Source organism: Poecilia mexicana, unplaced genomic scaffold (genome assembly GCF_051168715.1).
Source record: "Poecilia mexicana isolate PSO_F unplaced genomic scaffold, ASM5116871v1 scaffold_10, whole genome shotgun sequence".
In the NCBI taxonomy this organism is placed as follows: Eukaryota; Metazoa; Chordata; class Actinopteri; order Cyprinodontiformes; family Poeciliidae; genus Poecilia; species Poecilia mexicana.
This window is the reverse complement of record NW_028263379.1, coordinates 28536937-28560817: the sequence shown is the minus strand read 5'-3', so window position 1 is coordinate 28560817 and position 23881 is coordinate 28536937. Positions and strand designations below refer to the sequence as shown.

At 43.0% G+C, this 23881-nt stretch overlaps 3 protein-coding genes across 6 annotated transcripts in view; 2 read left to right on the top strand and 1 right to left on the bottom strand.

Moving 5' to 3' along the window:
- The first annotated feature begins 432 nt into the window (after positions 1-432).
- On the top strand, positions 433-15251 carry slc7a2 (solute carrier family 7 member 2). Of its 2 annotated transcripts, none has more exons than XM_015008874.2 (12): positions 433-985; positions 2423-2800; positions 2899-3054; positions 4836-5001; positions 5137-5273; positions 5357-5579; positions 6320-6459; positions 9760-9862; positions 11763-11968; positions 12073-12239; positions 12348-12456; positions 13539-15251. In XM_015008874.2, exons 2-12 carry the CDS (start codon positions 2431-2433, stop codon positions 13727-13729), a joined length of 1968 nt encoding a protein of 655 aa, XP_014864360.2. In that variant the 5' UTR covers positions 433-985; positions 2423-2430; the 3' UTR covers positions 13730-15251. The 2 variants fall into 2 exon arrangements, with proteins under 2 accessions (XP_014864360.2, XP_087865900.1); XM_088009774.1 differs by lacking the exon at positions 6320-6459 and adding an exon at positions 6731-6867 and having other exon boundaries at positions 435-985.
- Positions 15252-16226: 975 nt separating this feature from the next.
- pdgfrl (platelet-derived growth factor receptor-like) lies at positions 16227-20283 on the top strand. Its single transcript, XM_015008875.2, has 6 exons — positions 16227-16435; positions 16939-17212; positions 17299-17450; positions 18350-18643; positions 19000-19136; positions 19914-20283. Exons 1-6 carry the CDS (start codon positions 16381-16383, stop codon positions 20100-20102), a joined length of 1101 nt encoding a protein of 366 aa, XP_014864361.2. The 5' UTR covers positions 16227-16380; the 3' UTR covers positions 20103-20283.
- A 612-nt stretch (positions 20284-20895) lies between these two features.
- mtus1a (microtubule associated tumor suppressor 1a) overlaps positions 20896-23881 on the bottom strand; it is a 29673-nt gene continuing 26687 nt past the window's right edge. For 2 of the 3 annotated variants that reach the window (XM_015008867.2, XM_088009772.1), the window contains exons 11-15: positions 23704-23777; positions 23514-23609; positions 22983-23099; positions 22792-22889; positions 20896-21974 (exon numbers count right to left, since the gene is read on the bottom strand). In XM_015008867.2, coding sequence (XP_014864353.2) covers positions 21746-21974; positions 22792-22889; positions 22983-23099; positions 23514-23609; positions 23704-23777 — 614 coding nt within the window. In that variant the 3' untranslated portion in view covers positions 20896-21745. The remainder of the gene's footprint in view (positions 21975-22791; positions 22890-22982; positions 23100-23513; positions 23610-23703; positions 23778-23881) is intronic. The other variant, XM_088009773.1, reaches the window with a different exon arrangement.

Sequence of the window (23881 nt, the reverse complement as noted above, 5' to 3'; positions counted from 1 at the left end):
CCACTGAAGCCTTGAGCTGATTTGGACTGGTTTCCAGAAGTGTTGTTCAGAGATACTGTTTGATGGGGTAAAAAAGAAAAAGACAAAAAGAAAAAGCTTTTGTAATTTTCTTCCACAGGTCAGGCGTTGTAAGTGAAGTGGAGTAGTTGTGAAGATGCCAGGCTGTTATTGATTTTAATATGCTCATAGGTCCAATAGCTCAGGGTACATTGAGCAATACTTGTCTTCCATTAGGAGGACTTACCCCCCCCCCCACACACACACACACCTACACACACACACACACACACACACACACACACACACACACACACACACACACACACACACACACACACACTCCTCCAACACAGCACTCTCCACCCTTCATTGACCAATCAGCATCCAGGCTTTTAGCAGCGGTCCTGTGGGCAGCGGTGGGTAAACAGTGTCTGCCACGGTGTTTGTCAGTGAAAGTTACCCAATCATTTATCAGCAGTCGGTAAGCATCTAGACAGCTGGGATCTGTTTATGCTGTTTTTTTTTTTTCTAAAATAGGATCCCCGCCCCGCTCTTTCTTTCTGCCCTCATTCCTTTCTGTACGTTTCCAGTTGAGGAGCTCATGGTGCAAGGTTGTCCTCAATTACCTTCAATCCAAGAGTCACAGAGGTAAAATACCCACCCCCACGTGTTCCCTCCTCCGCCCCCTTATCTCCCCTTCATTCAGTCCTGCCTCCCCTTCCAGCTGCTTTGTACTGTAAATTCATTTTAGGAGCAAGGCTGAGGGCAGATCCTGTGATGAAGAAACTCTAAAGACAGGGAAGAGGAGGAGTGAAACAGACTTGCTCTGTACAGTTCATGTTCTCGCACAGTGTCGCTTAGCGGCTCGTCAGATCACAACGAGCTCTCTGACTTGTTCCTGTGTGCAGCTCATCTCACTTGGGGAAGGGTTTTTTTTATTCCTGAACCTGGAAGCTGTTGCTCTCAAGAGGTGTGATACTCTAAGGTAGGTGAAAGTCTCTTATATATTTAGGATGTACTCTACCAGTGCAGATTTTTTTTTCTTTCTGGAAACTGAAAAGATCTGCAGATGTGATAGTTTTGAAGATAAAACACCAGAATTAAGCTTTTATCATTTCAGTTCTTTTTTGCAAAGAACTGTAGTTATGAAGTACTCAGCTTTTACGTACCATAAATCTGGAACAAACCTCCAGAAAACTGTCATGTCATGGAAACACAGAGTCCCTTTAAATCAAGACTAAACATATGATGATTGTGTGTTGATTGCGTGTTGATGATTTCGACGATGGCACCGGACAAAATGTAACGTTTGTTACTGCTTTCTCGATTGGTGACTTTATGATGTTTATGTGACTTTGAACTGCCTTGTTGCTGAAATGGGCCATTCAGATAAACTTGGCTGATTGATATTACTTCTGTGTTGTTGTATTAATGAGCTGCCAGCACTCAAACTCCACGAAATACAGCATGTCAGGATGGTTTTTGTTGTCAGGATGGTCAGTTCTGCAGGTTCAAAGAAGCAAAGCAAATGTCTTTACAGAAACATCCTCATTTAAAAACTTGTAACAGTGCAAATATCAAGGCTGCCTCTGTGCAAATGGAAAGAGGCACAGTAATTTGCAGGAAAACTGCGTCGAAGGAGGAATTTGCAGTTTCTTGCCCCGTGTGTAATTGGAACAGCAAGCTGCTGTAATGCTCCACACTCTCGCCGTTTCATGAAAGCAGCTCTTTGAGTACTTAGAGTTGCACTATGACCCCAAACAATAGTCGGACGGGAGCCGTAGAGTACGAACTTTACCAGCTCTCCGGGACTTGGCAGCACTCCTTCAGTGCGCGTCACAGTTTGTAGGGTTAACATCCCTCGGAGTTCACACGTTATGTAACTCGCCTTTCAACGAGTCTCAGTAGAACGGGGCTGCAAGAACCTGAAAATGCAAAGCAGATGGAGCCGAACCCGAGCTGCTCCCCAGCACCCGACCCTTCATGTTCACAGGTCCGGTTCTCTTTTGCTGAGCGTTACAAGTATTGATTTGTTGATAGTTGTTATCTGCAAGCTTATTTTTTGATGTTCTGCACTGGCTTGCACTTTGATTTTAGGATATCGATCCACAGGGGTGTCAAACTCCTGTCTTCGAGGGCCACTGCCCTGCAACTTTTAGATGTGCCTCTGCTGCATCACACCTGAATAGACTAATTAGGTCGTTAACAAGGCTCTGGAGAACTTATCTTCATTCCAGTGTTTTGAACCTGTGGCACATCTAAAAACTGCAGGACAGTGGCCCTTGAGGACTGGAATTTGACACCTGTGATCTAGAATATACCGGGGGGCGTTCAGGCAGACACCCTTCACCTAACCAATCAAAACACCCATAGGTACAGGTATTTTAAATCTGTTTTTTTTGTTTTGTTTGTCTGCCTACAGGTGACAACATGCTGAAGCAAGTCGTTTCGTTCAGCCGCTCCTTGGTGCGCAGGAAGGTGGTGGACATGAACAGCTTGGAGGACTCCAAGCTGTGCCGCTGCCTGGGAACCGTAGACCTCATTGCCCTGGGGGTGGGCAGCACCCTGGGGGCTGGCGTCTACGTGTTGGCCGGAGAGGTGGCCAAGGGAGACTCGGGCCCCAGCATTGTCATCTCCTTCCTCATCGCCGCCCTGGCCTCCGTCATGGCTGGCCTGTGCTACGCTGAGTTCGGGGCCCGCGTCCCCAAGACCGGCTCCGCTTATCTCTACAGCTACGTGACGGTGGGGGAGATCTTTGCCTTCATTACTGGCTGGAACTTAATCCTCTCTTATGTCATTGGTGAGTTTTTTGGGGGGTTTTTGTGACAAATGTCTCCTGACTTTAAGAAGAGAGAGCGTGGGTATTCTTAGAGACTGACGTTTGGTTTCTTTAATCAGGTACGTCCTCGGTTGCCAGAGCTTGGAGCGGCACATTTGACGAGATGACTGGCGGACACATCGAAGTTTTCTGCAAAACCTACTTCAGCATGAACTCTCCTGGCTTGGCTCCGTATCCTGACTTCTTTGCCGTGTTCCTCATTCTACTGCTCTCTGGTAAGCGCATCAGCGCTGGCCGCTCATCTCAAAATTCCCCTTGAATGCACTCATACAGAGGCTTCAGTGAAGGGGACGGAAACCGAAATCATTGCAGCTTAACTCATGATCCGAACCTGGCATAATTCAATAAGAAGCTGGCAGCACAGTGTGTGACAACAAGCTAAACATGAGGCTTACACAGTGCCTAGTGCAGTTCACGCAGTGCCTTTTGAATGTTTACAACACCCTTGAACTACAATGTCGTGGTTTTCAAACATTTTTTAAATGAGGGTTGGGTTAGGAAATAATATCCAAAGATTTTGAGATCTCTTGGCACTCTCCTGCCTGTCATTCAAAAGAATATGGCACAACTACAAACCTACTAAATTATGGCCAACAACTTAAGCTGACAGGTCAAGTGAGGAGGACATTAATCAGAGAAGCTGATAGGGAGACAACTTGAGCTCTGGATGAGCTACAGAGACCCAGGGTTCAGGTGGGAGAATATATCAACAACTGTTGGTAGGAATGTCCCGAGGTCTGTTATTTAAACGGGCAGTGTTTTGTGAAATTGACTTTTTGAGCTTTACATTGTGTTATAAGGTTATTACCTCATCAATAACATACCTGGAGTGTTGCCTTGATTCTTTCATGAATTTATTGAGAAATCTTTCAATATCCCGTGGCAACAAACACTTGGGCGAATCAACGCACAGTTCCTCCCCGGAGCGGCCGCTCCAAAGTCGAGCTTTTGCCTCACAAAGCAGCCCTACTCAGCTCCTTCAAACTAGAGGCAGCAGCAATTAGCAAACACCCGGTGGAGCTGTGCATCAGCTGAGCTCATTTCTCAGTCCAGTTGATCCAATTGGACTGAGAGCCCCTCGATAGAAGAGTGTTGATGTGATGACTTCCTGAAGGCGGAGCTTCGGAAGGAGAAGAAGCTTCTTAAAGAGACGGAGGCCCAATTTCAACATGTTAGGTCAAATTTTTGTAACAACTGAAGGTGTTAGCAAAATATGGAAAAGTTGAAGGGATATGAATGTCTTTGCAAATGTCTGCTGCATTAGGTTAATAGTAACTTGAGTTACTATTTGCTTTTTGGTTAAACTGACAAGATTAATCAAAGTTCATGGAAGACTCAAAACAGTCATGTTTCGATACATTCCTCTTGATTAAATGACATCCATCATGGGTTTTATGATTACATTAGGCCAGCAGGACTCAAAGACAATCCACCAGTGTCTGGTTGTTTTTATGTGGATCGAAAAAGCAGAACTTCTGCAATTCAAATTTAGTGAACACAAAGTAAAAATCTCAAAATACCCCCTTTAAAAAAAAAAAGTTAAAAAAATTATGACTAGATTTGTTAAGTTCTCCAGTAATCCATTGGGTAAAAACATGTCTTAAATCACAATATTTAAAGATTCAACAAATATCTGTTGCAGAGAACGGCCAAGTTTACAATTTTTTAAAATATGTTGGAGCTTTTTACAAAAACAAAATACTCTAGTGGAGCATTGAAAGTCGCTTGAATATTTGCAGCTTAATTTTGATAAGAGTCATTTATAAAAATGACTGAAAGGGAATCTTCATTTAAAAGCCTCAGCAATGACCTACTTAATCCTTGTACAACGAACCAAGAGCTGTTTGTTCAGGACGCTAGCCTTGAGGACTGACTCTAAAGAGTCTGAACAGTTTGGACTTTTTTTGGCTCTCAAATGCTTGAAAACTTCATTTCAGCTTAGCTCAAGCTTTCATCGTGTCCTGTTTTACACTCTGCCATGGTTGCTCTCACCCAGGGCTCTTGTCTTTTGGAGTGAAGGAATCAGCCTGGGTCAACAAGGTCTTCACTGCAATCAACGTGCTCGTCCTCTTGTTTGTCATCATTTCTGGCTTCGTCAAAGGAGACACATACAACTGGAAGATAACCGAAGAATCTCTCGTCAATGTCACGGTAGTCACAAGGTAAAGGATTCGTTTGATACCAGTCGAGTACATTCTGTTACGGCGATAACCCATATCGCTTTGCGCGTAGACTTGTCGAAATGTGCAGGTCAGCGCCGGTCTCAGTCGTTATGAAATGACGGTATGCATTTTCAGGAACTTGTCGGCAATGGCCAACGTGAGCAGTGATTATGGCGTTGGTGGCTTCATGCCCTACGGCTTCAGCGGGACGTTAGCCGGAGCCGCCACCTGCTTCTACGCTTTCGTTGGATTTGACTGCATCGCAACAACAGGTGATTCCTGGGTCCGTCGGGTTGGATCTACTGCGGTTTTCATTGAGCCAGCACATCCGTGTTCACTTCTCTGTGTGCAACAGGAGAGGAGGTGAAGAACCCCCAGAGGGCCATTCCCATCGGCATCGTGGTGTCACTGACTGTATGCTTTCTGGCGTACTTTGGTGTCTCTGCTGCGCTCACCCTGATGATGCCCTATTACCTGCTGGACGAGAAGAGCCCACTCCCCATGGCCTTTGAATATGTGGGCTGGGGCCCCGCCAAATATGTGGTTGCTGTGGGTTCACTATGTGCCCTATCTACAAGGTAAGGCCTTGTTTTTCTTAGAAGTAGCAACAACCAAAACATTGCTGGTGTTTAGGTGGGATGTAATTTAACTGTAAATTCTGGGTGATAATGGCAGATGAGATTCAGCCAACAGCTTTGACTGTCAATCTCTGTCTGTGTCTTGTAATTGGATTGATTCCTGTTGCTTAACGTTCTGTGGTGGGTGCATTGCTTAATTCTGTCTGTTTGAGGCCCCAGCATGTTTTTTGTGCTGAGAGCTGCTGAGCAAGTCTCAGTCTGTCTCAGAAACATATTGCGTTGTCCCAACTCTGTCTTTCTTTTCCGTCGGTGTCAGTATTAGCGGAGTCGGCCGATGTCATTCTTCCAGTCGAATCAAAACTTTTCATCGATTGGAATGTTCTCTGCAGGTTCTCGATTCAACTGAATCTTGTTCAAGTCTGCTAACGGACCTTATCTGTGTGGACTATGTGTCTTGTGAAACTGCTTTTAACGCACATTTTTCTTGCTTGAAGTGAATGTTTACACACTGGGTCTCATGATAGCGCGTGGAAATCTATTGGAGACGCATTCCTCAAAGATCCATATGCAGAGTTTCCCCTCTGAAGGACAGACTGCAAGAATGACGTTACAGGCAGGAAAGAAGGACATTGTTGGGACTGTCTTGACTCTGAAGCTTTTACGATGCTCCTGTCCATTTGTCCGGGTTGAGGGCTCATGACTAACGTGTTGGTGTTGCATGTCTCTGCTGTCTCACGCAGTCTGCTGGGCTCCATTTTCCCCATGCCTCGTGTAATCTATGCTATGGCAGAGGATGGGGTGCTTTTCAAAGCCTTAGCCCGAATCAATCCTAAGACGAAGACCCCAGTTATTGCCACTATGAGCTCCGGTGTAGTTGCAGGTGAGAGCCGGGGATCATGCAAGTGAAACGAATCAGCTAATGTGTCTCCACCAATCAATTGTGAAAGAAACAATAGAATCAAAAGAAATGATTCAATCGATTCTTTTTTTAAAATTGGAATTGGTTCAATTTCACTTGTTGACAAATCAATACGACCTGTAGGACTTTCTGTATCTGTGCACAGGATGTTTTTCTTTCACAGTTGTGCAGGTGTCATGTTTTCTCTCTCCCAGAATGCTCTAGACTTAACCATGAACCCTCTTCTCCCTAGCCTGTTGGGCTCCATGTTCCCTCTTCCGCGCATTCTCTTTGCCATGGCGCGAGATGGCATTCTGTTCAAATTTATGTCCAAAGTGAGTAAGCGCCAGTCACCCGTGGCTGCCACCATGGCAGCGGGTACCACAGCGGGTAAGCTCCTGGACAAGGACTCGCCTGTCACTGGGTTGTATCATGGACTGTCTGGGTTTCTGTCTCTTTTTTTTTTTTTTTTTTTTTTAAAGTGTTTTTCTTTGTGCTCACAATCAGCTGGTGGTAGTACTGCATGAATTTGGTTGTGGTGTTTCCAAAGCATGCGAAGGAACTGTTACACTCAGCAAGAGGAATGATCAGTGTTCCTACTATGTCAACCCCACAGGTCTACAAGACTTTTCATCCTGTATTGAAAGATAAAGGAAGATAGTGGGGTGACGCCAAAGAAACACGGCAAAAATATCAAAGTTACTCAACTAATTTGATAATAAAATCCAACCTAGAACAGTCAAAAACAAGTTCCTTGTTGATTTGGCCACATCTTTTGGAGCATTACCCTTGCTGAGTGACTTGATGATGATGGGTTTTTTTTTGTTTGTTGTTTCCTGGTATTTTCCAAAAGTTAATAATGCCACACACCCAAACAATACTCCTAGTTCTTTTGGAAATGAAACGGATACTAAATATTGAAAATTATGTTCTCAACAATTGTCATGATGCACATGTCCGCATTTGTACCTATGCATTTGTTTTACTGTTGCTAAGGTAGAGCCAGGTAATTTCAGACATGGAAGAAAACACTTTCACTTTGGTGCAGAGCATCTTAGAGAGCATGCTTATTATCAGAAAAGTAAAAATGGAATAGATTGCTTGTATGGCAGGTACATTGGTTGCTGATACAAGAAGAAAGTAAATGCCCTGTACACTACATTCAGTCATTCACCAATTCATTCACACAATGATGGTGGTAAGCTACCTTGTCACTCACGTTCTCTTGTTGAAAGCTAAATACTAGAAAGATTAATACTTATTCAGCGGTATGCTATCACAGGGGGGTAGTTTTTTATGTTTTGTGTTTGTATTGTAGATTTTTGATGTTTCTATTCCATTTTTTGCTTGATAAAAATTTGATAAAGTCACATGTTGCTTTCCCACAAACCAAGCTAAAGCTGATTTTCTAGAATACAAATTGACACAAGTACAAATAAACTGTCTAATCTTAAAGCTAACTATGTTTAATGCAAGTGGCAGCCATATTGGGTTTTGAGAGCAAGGATTGTCAGAATCAAGTCCAAGTCGGCATTCTGATTGGCTACTTTTGGCTTGGTTAGAACCGGTTTTGCTCCGGATTTTATTGGCTGGGTGAGTTTGTACCACTGTGCCGCAATTAAAGTTAATCAAAGTTTACTTTAAGTGTACCACATCAACAAAACTCTCCAAGGTGCTGTTTGGCTCAAAGTGAAATGGTGGTTATGTGGTGCAGCAGCATGAAAAAGTGCCACTTTTTCCATCTATGGCACTCTATGGTCATAAGTCATCAACATAGCAACCAGCATTGCTAATAAGGCACCACAGAGGTACTCAGTGTCCCCCATACACTGACAATGAGACTCAAACTCACATTGGTGTTTATGAACTTGTGCAACAATGTACTAGAGCTCACTTCAACAGTTTGGTCTTTGTGGACTAATGCGGTGCTTATAACAAACATTTGCTTCTGCAGCCTTCCTGCTTAGTGGACTGCAGGTGTTTGGCACATAGTTGCACAATCTGCTCAGACATTAAAGCTGAGACTTAATGGGGTGAACGACCTGATGAAGAGGCTGGCAGATGTGAAAACTGGAAGGACAGGAGAAGTTTGGGGGAGGGGCAGGCGGTAGCCCGTGCAATCAAAAGCCATATGTACCAAGCAGCAACATACCAGAGAGCTTCTTTGTTGTTGTTTTTTTCTCCCCTCCATTTTGTTTAAAGAAAATGTTGAAAGGGATGGCAGACATACTGCTGTCTGTTTGGAACTCTGCTGCTGAGATCTGCTCCATACTGTTGAACTACAGCTGCGTTTCCATTGATCGTTTAATGCAGCCGCGGCAATTTAATAAATAAAACTCACGTTTTTTTGATAAAACTGTTTTTTTTTTGTTTTTTTTGCTGTATCAAAATTAGGAAACACTTTTTTCGCATCACACGAGTCACGTGATCAACAACCGGCTGTCACCACTCGCAGCAACCACGAAGAAGACGACGACGCCGGGAAGCGGTAACAGGATGACGGCTGCGCGTGTGTTTTAATGACGACTCGCGTGAGCGCGTGTGGCTTTAATTGCGTTTTTTTATTATTTTTTATTTTTTATATATATTTAATGGAAACGCAGTTGTGAAATTGTGCTTTTTCGACATTGATGGAATATCAACAAAGTTTTGCGCACATTTGTAATGGAAACGCAGCTTATGAGGTTCTAGTAGAATTGAATGTGTTCATGTATTGTTTATGTTTTATGCTGTTTCATCACATCCCGAAGGTGCTCTGCCGTACCCGTCGAGTTTCTGCCGTACGATTTTGGCACAAAAAAACTAAAAACGTTGAACACGTTAATGTGTAAGCACGAGAAGTTTGCTGTAAGCATGAAAAATAACTTACTTGGTTTTGGCATGTTTAATCAGTGTGCCAGCAAAGAAATAGTACCAACAACCATTTTTCAGAGCTATTTGGTGCCTCCACAAAGGACCTTTTACATTTTGCTGGTGTTCTGACATCAGTTCTCTTGTATCAATTGAAGCTCAGTATGGAAATGATCTAAGCTGTCAAAGTCAAAAGTTTTTTTCTGTTTGTTTTTATGAAACTTTGTTGCATGAAACTTAATTTGTATCTGTGGACTCCCATTTGTTTGTGCATCTGAAGAAAAAACTTTTCCACAAATCACCTCCCCCCCCACCCCCCAAAAAAAAAACATCATGTATGTGTAATGACTGTAATTCGGTGCCTGAATGTGTTCTGAAAAATGCAGCAGTTCTCCATGTTTCTTTATTTACGAAGTCTTCTGCTCTCTGCAGCCATCATGGCTTTCTTGTTCGACCTTAAGGCCCTGGTGGACATGATGTCTATTGGAACTCTGCTGGCCTACTCGCTGGTTGCCGTCTGCGTACTCGTTCTCAGGTGGGCGCGCACACAAATCTCTCCCAGAGCAACACTGTGTAGAGGAATCCGATTTGCAAAACATTTAGGAAGCAGCCGTGTTAATAGGTTTTTCAAATGCCCAGAAGCCCGATACCCTGTTTGTGATTGCGTCACCTCGGTGATGTAAGAGATGTGAAAGCTCCCATTGTAAGAACATTAAGTTTCAGCAGGCGCGGGTTGTTTATTTAAGTTTCTTTACTTGCTAAACATAGGGCGTGCAGCGCAGCAGCTCTTTTTTCTGGCGCCCGTTCTGGTCTAAACTGGATACGGCCCTTACTTGTTCTGTCAAAGCTAAAATCACGACAGCTATTTCTCAATCCGACTGCTGGAGGATATGCATGTTTTTCATATGTGTGGCGCACATCTAATGGGCCTGTGGCTTTAAATCCTTAAAGGGGTAGTGCAAATTCTTCAAGCGAGGTTCAAAAAAGTTATCAGGACAAGTTACGTGAACTAGACAGCTGTCATTCCAGTGAGTATGTCAAACTCAAACTGAAATTGGTAAATTATAGACATTGCCACAAAACACTTATCATTTGGCGCCGTTTGGCCACTCAATGGTGAGTTTTGACAAATAATTAATGATTAAACAAATGGAGGAACAAAAACCTCCATTTGATAATCACCAAGATGAGAAACAGGTGAGACAGCTGAGGGAAGCTAAAGAGAGTGAATGGCTGAACAGTTACAAACACAAAGAAAACAGAAAATTGTACAAACGGAGCAAAAAAGAACATAAAAACTTAAAATCCATTCAAGAAAATCCATGGACTCTTGTGCAGAAACTCAGACATTATTCAATTGAGAAAAAAAGAGACAAAATTTACAAAAGTCTGTTATGGAAATATAAATGACTAATATCTAATAATTTAGCAGAGTAGTACTCAGACATAAAGACTTTGAGTTTGAGTCATTTTAACAATCTGTGAATTAGATATTGACGGCTGTCATTTAAGAACAGGGACATGTTGATGAAGTTTGTGCTTTTTTTTAGGTGAAACATAATGTACTAACTAAAAAGCTACTGTAATGTCTTGACAAGTCATGTGAAGTTCACCTAACTTTATAATTTTTTCGTAAGACACGAACATCTACCGTTTCAGTAAACTCACGTTTTGCTCTTCGTGTTTTCAAAGAGCGCTGTTTGGTTTAGTGCTAGGCTAATGCTTGTGGGTTGTTTTTTTTAATACGTTTTGATAATTTATCAAATATTTCAGTCCTGCTAATTGTGTTAAAGAAATAGTTTTTCTGCTTTATAAAAGTGAATGTTTTGATTTAAATGCCGCGAAGCTAAAGGAGGCGCGGATCTGGTCTCTCTGTCATCATGGAGATACAGAAGGTCACATGACACAGGCAGGAAGGGAGCCGCGGCACCAAAACACAATAAGCTGAAAAGCCAGGCTCCTTCCGTTTTATTTTCTGTTTTTATATTTTATATTTTGTAGAGCACTTTGTGGTTTCTGACCTGTAAGAAGTGCTACATAGATACATTTTACTTACTTAATTTACAAACTGGATCGATAAATGACATCTAAGGACTGTAATAAAGTTTCGCTACCTTTGTACAGAAACCTGACTGTTTAAAACATTGCTGTGGGACTCACAGGGAGTCTGACACATAATCTCAGAAAGCAGAACGACAACAGTTGCAGGGAGGTAAATTTTGTCATTGGCTGTGACATCCCCAGCTGTGCTAAATTGCTAAAATGAGCTAAATCAGAGGCAGCTAGCTGCTTTCTGCTAGCTAGCTGTTAGCTTTCCATGCCGTTGAAAATTCCTTCACTTTTCTACAAACTCACTGCTATATAATGTGTCTATCAAATTTAAGGGAGGTATTACTAGTAATAACTTCACAGAATTGAATATATTTGTCCTGCAGGTACCAGCCAGACGGAGCTCTGGAGAGGCAGCCAGGAAAAGGTGAGAAGAACTGCTTAGCATCCGAAGAGTCCGAACTGACAGAGTCAGAGTCCCACCTGAACATGCTGAACGGTGGTAACTCCATCCTTCAGGCTGTCCTCCACCCTCCTCTCTTACCGTCCGAGAAGTCGTCTTCTGTGGTCAACATGTCCATCGGTGTCCTGGGTATGCAACCTGTTGTGTCCAACGCTTTTTTCTTTCCATTTGCGGTTGACTCTAATCCCTGTTTACGTTGGAATAATCTCTATGTGTGTTTCCTCCAACTGCAGTGATTGTAGTGTGTGTCATCAGTTATCTCACCACCTACCACTTTAACTCAATCGTTGGTTTGGAAGTGTGGATTTTGGCGTTGCTGTCCGTGTGTCTCCTTATCTTCAGCTTCTGCGTGTTCATGATCTGCAGGCAGCCGCAGACGACCAAGAAGGTCTCCTTCATGGTATGTAGCAGCTTGGCTGTGGCTAGTTTATCTCAACTCAAAGTCCTGCTTTATGGGGCCATGTGTCCATCAACACATTGAAACCTAATGACTCCTTCGTCGTCACAGGTACCCTTCCTGCCTTTCCTGCCTATTCTGAGTATATTTGTTAATATTTACCTCATGGTCCAGCTGAGTGGAGACACCTGGATACGTTTCTCTGTCTGGATGGCTGCAGGTAAGTTGAACTATGTTGCATCTGTAAAAGCCGATGATATCATGTGTGGCTTTGACCCATTCTAGCATACAAACAATCTTTAAAGGTGCAGTATTATGTTTTCCAGCTACATTTTATAGCACAAATATCAATGTTACCTTCAGTTGTTACAAAAATACTGCATGTATCAAATATGACAAAAGAAATTTGACAAATTTAACACCTTGAAATTGGGCCTTTGTCGCTTTAAAAACTCCTGCTCTTTCTGAAACTCCGCCTCCATCCATCCATTCAGGAAGTCATCACAACATCGCTCCTTTATTAAGCCTTACCAACGTTTTTACTTCTGAGAAGTAGCTTGTATAAAAAGCTCATCTGATGCTCAGTTCCATCAGGTGTTTGCTAATTCCTGCTGGCTAGTCTGAAGGAGCTGGCTGGTGGCGTTGTCGGGGAGGGCTGGCCTGTAACGTGGAAGCTGGGAAACTGCAGCTCTGAGGAGGAGCTTCGTCCTTGAGGGTGGGGCTAAGTCCACCCAGACGTTTTACACAGCCGAATGGTTGCCATGGAGATTGAAAGATTCCTTAGATATGCGTGAAAGAATCAAGGCAACAACCCAGGAATTTCTGATGAGGGAGGGAATAACATTATAACATGATGTAAAGCTCAAAAAACCCAATTTTAAAACATACTGCCATTTTACATCACAATGGTTCTGGATTCAGAACCACTTAATCCAGAACCACTGGATTCAGTAGTTCTGAAATTAATCCAGAATCAATGGATTGAATCGTCAATTAATTAACCCTTAATTAAACCTTAGGGGTTAATCAGATATTAACCCTTAATTAAGAGTCAATTAACACTTAATTAAGTGTTAACTGACACTTAATTGACTCTTAATTAAGGGTTAGTATTTGATTAACCCTTAATTCTTGCCCTTAATTTAGGGTTAATTAAGGGTCTTGCTTAAATATGTCTAACAAATAACTTTTTAATTTATGTTGAATATAAAATTTTGAATTATTAACTTTTTTTGGAGCTATAGCTGCATTTCTGTTAAAGACTTACATTCCTCTCATATCTCCTTCTTTTAAACTTCACAGGCTTCTTAATCTACTTCGGCTATGGCATTTGGCACAGCGCCGAGCGACAGCGCCACCGTCAGGACGCGCACGGCAACGGCGACGCAAACCAGCTGAACATGAAAGCCATCCAGGACAAGCAGGCCGAGACGAACGAGGCGGAAAAGGAGCAGGAGCGCTTCATCAGCCCGGACAAAACCAGCCAGTGTTAAAGCTTACGGACTGTTCCACAGACTCCGAGAGGCAGCAGATGCAAAACGAAACAAAAACAAAACAAAGAAAAAAGAAAAAAGCGACTCAAGCCTCGACGCACCTGTACATAATGGCTCCTTCGTGTGTACGAATCTCACTATAGCACCTTCGGTCTGCTAACGCAGTGTCAGTATTCTGGTGAGGAGTTGCTCCGTCTCTGCGACCACAAAGATGTAGATCCCAAAGCGCTCTCTGGATGCCATGGAGGGAAAAAAAATAAATAAAAACAGGACAGGTAACACACTGGAGAGTAAATTCAGATGAGGAAGCAGTCATTGTAGGGCTGCAGCAAACACACACGGCTTCCTGAGGGACTGGACATCACGGTGTATAAAGCACATTTTTTTCCCTTCTTTCCTCCCATGATATACAAACACTTGTAAGAAACTCTTTTCAGTTTTTCTTTTGACTACGTGTTCTATGTCGTCGACAATTTGTGTTTGTAATTATGAAAATGTCTGTAGCAATTCCTCGACACGCGTTGACCTTCAGTGGATCTTATGGTTGTTCAAACGACTGAAAGGTTGGGTGTTTGTAATGGCAACGTGACAAATCATTTCCAGACTTTTTCACCAACGTTACGGTGATATTTCCTGCATAATTCAAGCAAAAGACAAATCTGTCAGGAAGGAAGTTAACTGTGTGCACAGCCGGAGTGAAGCTGGCAGCAAGTTTTGTTTGAAAGACACCAAAATTATGCACGGCGTGTATGTCAACATGATCACAGAGAGGATATAGTCTGACCTCTTTGGTCGAAGGTCAGACCAAAGAGACAGGAAACCACAGAGGAAGAAGAGGACGGTCTGATCATAAAATCTCAAGTTGTACAGTTACATTAAAGGGTGAGAAAAGTTTTGAAATGATTGATCTGCATCTGATTTTTTTTGGCTCACTGCTGGAGAGCCACTGTATGTGCCAAGTGTCAGCTCAGTCGTGACTGACCGTAGCTGAAGTAGGGTGGGAAAATGTTAATCCTTGAGATTATTCAGTTTAAATCTTCCCTGTAGTAACTAAAGCCTCTATAGCTGTGGTTGTAGTAAGCACAGGTCGGCTAGATTTTTATTATTATTATTGCTTCAGTTTGTGTCAACTATGAACTGCTATGATTAGAAACGGAGTGTGACGTGAAGGTTTTATAAAAATATGTGGTTTTGTTTCATACTATCCCACTATGACATGCTGTATTCTTCTTCCAGGCTGATATGTTGTGCTATATTAATACAGTAGTAGGTGAATGAAAATATTATCTTCATTTTCAGTCTGTTATTGCAACCGAACTCTCGTCACAGCAACTTTAAAGAGTTTCTCTGGGATGAAGAGGAAGGTTTATTAGATTTATTGTTTTTTTCTGGTCTTTTTTAACGCCTTCTGTGGTGGTGAGGGAGGTTTAGCTGATGATAATGTGCAACAGCTTACCTGCACTGTCAGTATTTTTTTTTTAATGTTGACGAAATAAAAAAATTAAAGAAGAGGTGAAACACACTGAAGCTGTATGATGTTGGTTATTGATCAGGTTTAGCAGTTTAAGTGAATAAGTGTAGAACAACCTGAGATTACAGCAGAGTTCACACTGTGGAAATGGTCACATTGTTCTAACGCTACAGAAACCTGTGCTTCCACTAAAAGCATCTTTCAGGAATATAAACAATCGCTGTTAACACCAAATTCTGTGACCACCGCAGGTTGTCACCGTAGGGGGCGCTGTTGCATTTCAATACGCCAAAAACGTAAGTTTTCAAGAGGGCGAGGGCCCTGTTGAAAAATAAAGAAAAAACCGAAAATAATATAAAGTAACACCTGACCTGTAATATTATGACTATTACGGAGATATAGACGGTCACAGAATATGATAGCACTCATCATATACTCCAACTCACAGTAAAGTATCAAATACTTAAACTGTTTCTGCTAACTCTCAGATACTTTTCATTCTTTGGCGGACGGAGAGAGTTAGCAGAAACTGTTTGGTTTAAATATTTAATACTAAATTACAGCGTGGTCACAATAAATGTCACATTCTGCGACCACAGTTATGGCAAAGCATGGTGTAAAACTACAACAGCGCCTCCTGCGGTCACAATATAGAGTGGAAACGGAATGTGGTGCAACATCTGTACAAATGTGCACAAAGCTTTCAAGTTATACGATTATAATGTGACAAATTGTGAACAAGTTGAAAAGATATAAACACTTCTCAATCTTACAAATAAAAATTAAAACTATCTTGGGACCAAATCTGGATGGGAATGCCAGAAGCTTCCAAACTGTCGCCCACATCGTCACACACCTGTCTTTCATTTCTATGAATTTGTTTTATTTTGTTGGTTGGGAGGGAGTAATGTGAAGCAGAAGGCTAATTCCCCCTGCGGTCCAGCAGAGGGCGTCAGACTACACATTACTGCTCCTCGGGCTGGAGAGGAGGGAGGAGGGAAAACAAAGTTATTTCCCCTCAGTTCCAGGCTGTGAGGAGGATGGAGCTGGGATTGTAAACAGAGCAGCTGGGGCCGGTGCTGGTCCAGCGAACCTCAGAGTTTTTTTCTTCTTCTTCTTCCTTTTCCCTTCTCTTCACTAAACCTCCTCTGTTCGCCTGGCCCAGCAGGGCTCTCCGAACATGAAGCCCTGGGCTGTATTTTGTCTGGCACTGCTCTGTCTGGAGCTCCAAAATGGTGAGTGAAGTTCACGTTTTCACATCTGTTGATGAGCCGCGTTGTGTGCAGACGGACCGGGTGACAGCCGCAGGTCGAAAAGGCGAAACCGCTTCAAACACTGGCGGGAGGGGAACCACTTGGTGTGTGTGAAGGGAAGCTCTTTTTTCTACATAAAAAATGAGTATATTAATGCAAAACAATTTCATGTCTTAAGTGCATTTTTTTTCAGTGATTTATATGAAAAGTGTTAAGTGGAGGAATGTTTTTCCAAAGTGATTCTGCAGACCTGCTTACTGGATGTGAAGGAATGCAACAGATGTTTCTGATTATCGACGAATAGCCAACCGAAAGGAGGGACGAATAGCTAAAATGGAACATATTACATTTTGTTCCCGCTGAGATAAAAGCAAAAGTAGAAGAAGAAAAGAAGAAGAGACTGAACTGTGCGCATTTGGAGGCGGTGGGAAGGATTTTTTTTTCGGCCTTCCTGTTGCCTCAGCTGCCTCCCTCTGTGTCTCCAGGATCCTGTCAGGCGATCAAGAGAAAGAAAGACGCGGTGGAAAGCAGCGCCCATCCAGGTGGGAAGCGGGCGAGGGCCCGCCAACCGGCCCTGACCAGCAGGAAGGGGAAGAGCCAGTCCCTGCTGACCCAGGTGTTGGACAAGGGCCGCTTCCTGCGCCTGGGCCCCAGCACCACCCTGACTCCCGGGAAGAGCGTGGAGCTGCGCTGCAAAGGGACCAACATCGGATGGTCCTATCCGACCTACCTGGACACCTTCAACGACTCGCGCCTCAGGTGCCGCAGGGAAACGCCCTCCTCCGCTGCCGTTTCCGGTTGCTGGGTTGGTTGGCTCGGCTTATCGCTCGTCTTCTTGCCTGCAGCATCAAGCACAGCGACAAGTACAGCCAGCTGGTCCTGACCTCGCCCTCTGCTGCAGACACGGGCTCCTACAGCTGCTGGGTCATAGTGTGTGACGGGACGGAGTGCCAGAGGGACCAAGACCGCACGTACGCCTCCTACGTCTACTTCACAGGTGGGCGTTAGGGTACGTTTGATTTCACTAGCAAGTAAAAAAAAGAAAAAAAAAAAACTGTTTGGAGTTTCGCCCAAGTACTTAAAAAATAAACCACCCAGCCGTTTTTTGGCAACAAGCTGGGAAAATGAGTTTCAAAAACCTCCCGATTGTTCAGTCAAGTCAATCAAGTTTATTTGCGTTGCACATTTCAGCAACAAGGTTCAAAGTGCTTTACACCATAAAAACACAAAATCATTTTACAGTCGCCATCATCACAATGACCAAATATGTTAGTCGATATTCCAGTGATCAGTAAACCAGCATTTCGCCTTGATTTAAAGGAACTTGGTCTGTCTGGAAGTTTGTTCAACATTTCTGGTGCATAGAAGCTGAGTGCTGCTTCTCCATACCGACACTAGCAACCTCAGCTGAGCTCCAGCACGTTTGATCAGCTGTTTTTACCGCTGTATTGAACGTACAATGGCGGTCAATACAGCCATTGTATAAAAAGAGGAGTGTTTTGTTGTCGACTTACCATTTAGAAACCACTTCTACATTGTTGTCAGTTGTGCAGGAGGCTCCACTTCTGCTTGTCAAGTACGTGCGGTTGTATAATTGCACGTCTGTTTTGCAGCCATTTTCATGTGCGAGTGTAAACGCCAAGGTAGGGGATGTGACTGGCAGCAGATCACGACTTTCTGGTGTAGATTTTTTTTTCCCTCCAAGACTTATTGGCTTGCCATATTAGTGAAGAAAGGGGAAACGACTGCTGTACTGTCATTGCCCAGGTATCATGTGTGCTGAGAAATAATGTCACTGACTTCAGGTGGTAAAGTGGTTTCCAATGAGCGCTGAACTGTAATCGAAGCAGAAAGTCCAAGATTTAAAATACATTTCACGCCTCAACTTCCTTCCAGACAAAGAGAACCTCTTCGTCCCGTCTGCGATCCATTTCGAGATTGTGTACCTACGCCCCGACAGGCCCGCGGTCGTGCCCTGTCGCGTGACCGAGCCCCAAGTTGAGGCGTCGCTCCACCGAGAGGTCCCTCCCGAGGAAATCACAGCAAACCAGACTCTTTTGACCTTCGACCCCACCAAGGGCTTCATTCTACGGAACCCCAGCGCGGATCTTCAGGGGGTCTTCTACTGCAAGGCTGCCTCCAAGGGGACCCCTCAAATCTCCACCAAATACCAGCTGCTGTATGTGGAAGGTGAGGGAGGCCAAAAGTATTCATACCCTCCCATCTTTTTTCCCCCACATTTTGTTGCCATGGAACCAGAATCTAAGTTAGATCACAGTGGCACTTCTGCAGAAATTGTGTCTCTTAAGCTAAAGTCAGCTTCCTGATTCAGAATAGACCCTTCCAGACTGGAAGATGGAAGTTTACGTAATAAAATCAAGCAAATTTAGGTAAAGTTAAGCAAGTTTTGTATGTCTAAGCGGCAGCTGAAGATGGATTTGTGCTTGTTTGATTGTTTGAACTCCACGTACTTTCACTGCTACTTGACTGAATGGATCAAATTAGAGGTTTAAGACTTTTCCATCATGTCCGTCTCTCGTGGACAGTTCCCAGTGGGGCCCCGTTCGTGAGCCTGGGAGCCTCTCCAGAGACGGTGAGAGGAGGAGACAATGTTAATGTGACCTGCACTGTGCTGGGAGAACCAGAGGAGGACGTGAGCTTCAGATGGTCCTATCCCGGACAGGTGAGAGACACGCAGGAGACGTAGAAGGAAAACTGAGTGGAAATGAGGAGCAGTGGGGAAAATGTGAATAAAAACAGAGGGATATTTCTAGTTTAAAAATGTTTTTTTTTGTACATTCGTCAGTAAAGACAAATCCTGTTGATTATGATTGATTTGGGTATAAACATCCGTGGGGTTGAATACTTTTTAATAGGAACTGTAGATTCTCACTCATCCAGGACATGACGATCCTAAAAGCTGAAGAAGACAACTTGACTGCTTATGTTTGGTTCAGTTCTCTTCTACTTCAGCTCTTCCAGATCTCCTAAACATGTCAAGCAATAACAGGATTTCTGCTGGTTTCACCTACTCACATTTCAGAATTCAAAACTTTTTAAGACAATTATGAATGAAATTTAAGACCTAGTTCTCAACAGTGTACGAACGTCATCCAGCCAACCGGACTGATCATTTGTACTTGCACATGATCGACGCAAAAAAAAAATGCTAGCTAGCTAGCCAGGGTATAATAGGAGCGTTTTAGCGGTAGCCTCAAGTTACAGAACACAATGAAGATGTTTGTGAGTAACGTATTTAAGGGCATTTTACCATTTTCACTGGATTCGAGACATTTGAGGTTTTAATTCTAGATATATAGATTTAAGGCTTTTTAAGGATGTGCGGACACCGTGGATAAACAGTCCCACTAATGGCTGATTTATCCATTTCTGGTGTGCAGCTCTAAAAGCGTTTGACTCCTTTGCAGCCAACAAACAGGTTGTTTTTGTGTCGCTGCAGGACAGGCGTCCGGTTCACATCCAGATGCTGTGGAGGCTGGTGAACAGAGGCATGGGCCACACCACAAGGGTCTCCCAGAGCATCTTGTCTGTGGACAACATGCAAACTATCGACTTCGGTAACTACATATGTAAAGCCAAGAACATAAACGGTGAGACAATAGTGACGACCAAAATCGCCTCTTCATAATCGCCACCAAGGAGCGCGTGATACAGGTTTTTTTTTTTTTCCGTGATGGACGTTTTCCACATGTAAAGCTTTAACGTTGAGTCAGCCGTCTGCAGGACCAGATAACATCCATGTTAGTTCAACAAAATGGCATGCATTATTGTAATATTTTTGAAAAACGCAATAAAGATTCTTTAATTGCTTTCATTCATTTCAATGAAAAACTGGTTGTAGTTTTGAAACCGTAATATGTTGGTACCTCTGTTTATGTTGACATCAGGCTGTTAATGGACAGTTTTTTGAACGAAGCAGAGTAATTTTAGGGAGACTTTCAGGTCTTCCCCTTTTCCTTACAGCAGGAGGATGACGCACATAAACCTTTGCAACCTGAACTGAAGAGGTGTGTGGAGTTAAAGGCCTCATGGAAAAAGCCCAAAGTTATCTCACATCCAGATGTTTTTGACTAAATTAAATCTAAAGGTTTGTTGCAACACATATCTAGTGAAACTTCCTTTCCATGCTCCATTTAAAGCTTATATTAGATGCTAAAAAAAAAAATCTAAAGAAAAAAACCTCTAAAATGCAGAGTTGTTTTTTTTTTTTTTCCCCTTTGCTACAGCTAAGCTTTGTGTCCTAATGTGCTCCTTATGTGGAATGTGTTCAGCTGGGACAGAGTTCATTTTGGACTCGGTGCAATGGTTTTCTGCTTTAGCAAAAATAAAACTGGTGATTACAGATTACGTCCAATAAGTGATAAACGAGCGCGCATATTTACAACGTCTAAATGTGGCTCTACTGCAGTAAAAGCCACCCCTTGTTCAGGTTTAATAAAAGAGTTTATTAATTGCATATTTCAAAAAAAGGCTCAACACATCTGTAATATTTCCACACACAAAATATCCACACCTTTTGAAACATCCAGCGTCCCTGATGTGAGCGAAGCAGTTAGTGTAAACCCAGAAACAGAACCCTGACCTTAAAGCTAACTCTTCCTTTAAGAGGTCACAGATGGGAGGCAAACGCACCAACAAAGACTCAGATTGGTCTCCTGGTCAAAGAAAGCAGAAACATTAAAGTGTTTTCTAAGCTGGCTGTGCAGACTTAACAGAAACCACACACACACCCTGTGAACAAAAATAACCTTAAGGAAATGGGTGTTCAAGGCCAGCGTATGAAACGACAGACTCGCTGTTAGGCTTGTGAGAAAAGGTGCTGAAGTCTGAATGGATTCCTTAGATATTCTGAATAAATATGTACACCCTTAGCTATCCTGAAGTCAGACTTTTCATGGCTGTGGAGTCCAGAATCAGGAAAAAACACAAAAGCTCATCAACACCGAAAGGGTGAATCTGCACATGTACACATGAGCTTTAGGGAAGACGAGCCTCTGACGACAAAAACGGTAGAAGTAATAATAAAAGTCCTGAGATTTTTCTCCTCAGCCTCCATCTGATCAGTTGTCAAAGGCAAACAACAAGGTGGCATTAAGTGCTTCTGTGCAACGTTTCTCTTTACAGTATTTAGCATCTTTATACAGGAAGTGGTGGAGCTCATCTAGTCCTGGAAGAGCCAAGGTTCAAGCTGGCAAGATTCAATCGGGTTTTTATTCCAGGAGGAAAGCTGAACCTGGGTCGCTTTTGCTTCCTGGAAGCAGGGGCCCACCGCTATCTGGGGGACAAAGGGGGGCTGGAGAAGAAGCCGGAGGCGCGGGGCGACTGCAGCTTGAAAGGGTGGGGGGGCGAGGTGGGGCTGGGGGACAGCCTGCGGGGGCTGCCGACGTCTCCGTTGTGCAGCTTCCAGAGCAGCTCCTCGTTCTCCATGGACAGCCGCTTGTTCACCTTGGACTCCTTCTGCAGCGACTCCTGCAGCAGGGCCTGCTCCGTGGACAGCTGCCTGCGGGACGGCAGCACAAACGGGGTCACAAAATGGAGGGGCGTGACATTTCATTCACTCTGGATTAGTTTGGCCTCAAAAGTTATCAAAAACTAGAACATTTTACTGCTCTAATTGGAGAAGTCAGTTGATTCAATTTCAGATTAACCGGCTCTGACTAGACTCAAAACTTCCACCTTTATCTGATCAGTGAAAGAAAGTAACATCAGGCAGTTCAAAATAATTCATAGCCCTGGCAAATTTCAACCAATTTAGTTTTTTTTTTTTTTTAACAATAAACTATTTAGTTTCATATTAAAATAGAAAGTATTTCTCTGAAGCATTTAGCATCTTATCAATGGTATATATATATATTTTCTGATTAAGAATTGGAAGGCCTCCTTCCCATCACCCTAATGTTTGTCTCCCTCTACTGGATTCAACTTAAGCATCTAGCGGCGCTACTTCAAAATCTTCAGATATCAGTAAATGGATGAAAAACAGTTACTTAAATTTGAGGTTTCTCCTATTCAAATGTAAGACTTTTTAAAAATGAAATGCAAGAGCTGCATCTCCACAGAAATGTATAAACTTGGTCTAGGAAACTGGTGATACATTTCCACTTACCCATGACAGACGCAAAAAAGCATTTATGAGTTATTTATGTAGCAATGCTGTTATATTATTTATGTCGTTATGTTGTTGTTTATGTAGCTAGTTAACTAGCAAGGGTTTATTAGCAGTGAGTTAGGCTCATGTAGCCTCTCTACATGAGCCAAAGATCAGACTCTCTGATCAGTGCAGCTCTAGCTAGAAATGATCTCTGTGGTTCTGGTACCTCGACAGAGCAGCGTGCCTTTCCATTCGGGCTTTCAGGTCTTCATTTTCTTGCTGGACCTTTATGAGCATTTCATCCAGCTGTACCTTTTTATCCGTCTGTTTGGAACAAATGGAGCAAATTTACAGTTTAGGTAGCTATTTATTTATGTTGTTGTTGGGCAACCTTTTTCTATGCTGCCCAGTTCTCACCAGTTTGCCGACGTCCATGAGCTTTTTCTCCTGCTTGTGCAGCTGTTTGTTTTTCATCTCCAGCACGACTTTGAGACTCTCCAGCTCCTGCTCCAAGTACAGAGTGTGAGAGTCCTTCTGCGGGGACAAAACGCAGCGTCATGATGAGGGGCTACTAAGAGTTTAAAAGCCTGTGCAATTATAGCACATGCTGCAACTGCAGCGTCTGAAAAACAAACCCTCCAACAGAGGGCAGCACTGAGCTCTGACTAGCAGGGTTTTGCTATTTGCTGACAGGGACAATATACTGTATATTTAGATGTTAAATATGGAGCTGGAGCAGTTCCAGCTCTGCTTGCTATTATTTCAATAAGGCTTCATGTTAAAAAAAACAAAAACCTCTCACTTCCAAGAGCATGTTGATCTCTTATCTGTCCATAAGTAGTTTATCTTTTGGGTAGTCACTGGTTTTATTGTTATTATAGGCTCAGGGGCAAACAGCACTGGAGTCATGAGGAGTTTCAACACTCAATCCTTTCTATATCACAGTACCTGAGTGTTTTCTACCAGCTCCCTCCTCCTGCTCTTCTCTGCAGCTAGCTTCTCTAACAGGGCATTATTCTCTACTGTCAGCTCCTCAATCTGTGCCTGTGGACGAACAAAACCAGTGGGAAAACTAGTGTGCACTGGTACATCGATGACTAAAGTGTATTAAACAAATAAACAAACAAAAACCACTTACAGACAGAGCAGCTTCTGAGTCTTTTAGTTCTTGCTCCAAAGACTGCAGCTCCTGGGCGTGGACTCTCCTGAGTTCTGAGAAGTTCAGAAAAAAATGACTGGAAATGAGTTTTCATGGTAGATCACTAGAAATCTATGGAACTATTATTTTCATTTCAGTTTCACAAAATATGCTTTGA

Bases quoted from the DNA above. Each gene is read 5' to 3' on its own strand.
- slc7a2 (XM_015008874.2), top strand. From the start codon at position 2,431: ATGCTGAAGCAAGTCGTTTCGTTCAGCCGCTCCTTGGTGCGCAGGAAG. The intron at 5,580-6,319 runs GTAAGGCCTTGT...TGTCTCACGCAG, and splicing joins CTATGTGCCCTATCTACAAG to TCTGCTGGGCTCCATTTTCC. The intron at 12,240-12,347 runs GTATGTAGCAGC...TCGTCGTCACAG, and splicing joins CCAAGAAGGTCTCCTTCATG to GTACCCTTCCTGCCTTTCCT.
- pdgfrl (XM_015008875.2), top strand. From the start codon at position 16,381: ATGAAGCCCTGGGCTGTATTTTGTCTGGCACTGCTCTGTCTGGAGCTC. The intron at 17,213-17,298 runs GTGCCGCAGGGA...TCTTGCCTGCAG, and splicing joins TTCAACGACTCGCGCCTCAG to CATCAAGCACAGCGACAAGT. The intron at 17,451-18,349 runs GTGGGCGTTAGG...ACTTCCTTCCAG, and splicing joins CTCCTACGTCTACTTCACAG to ACAAAGAGAACCTCTTCGTC.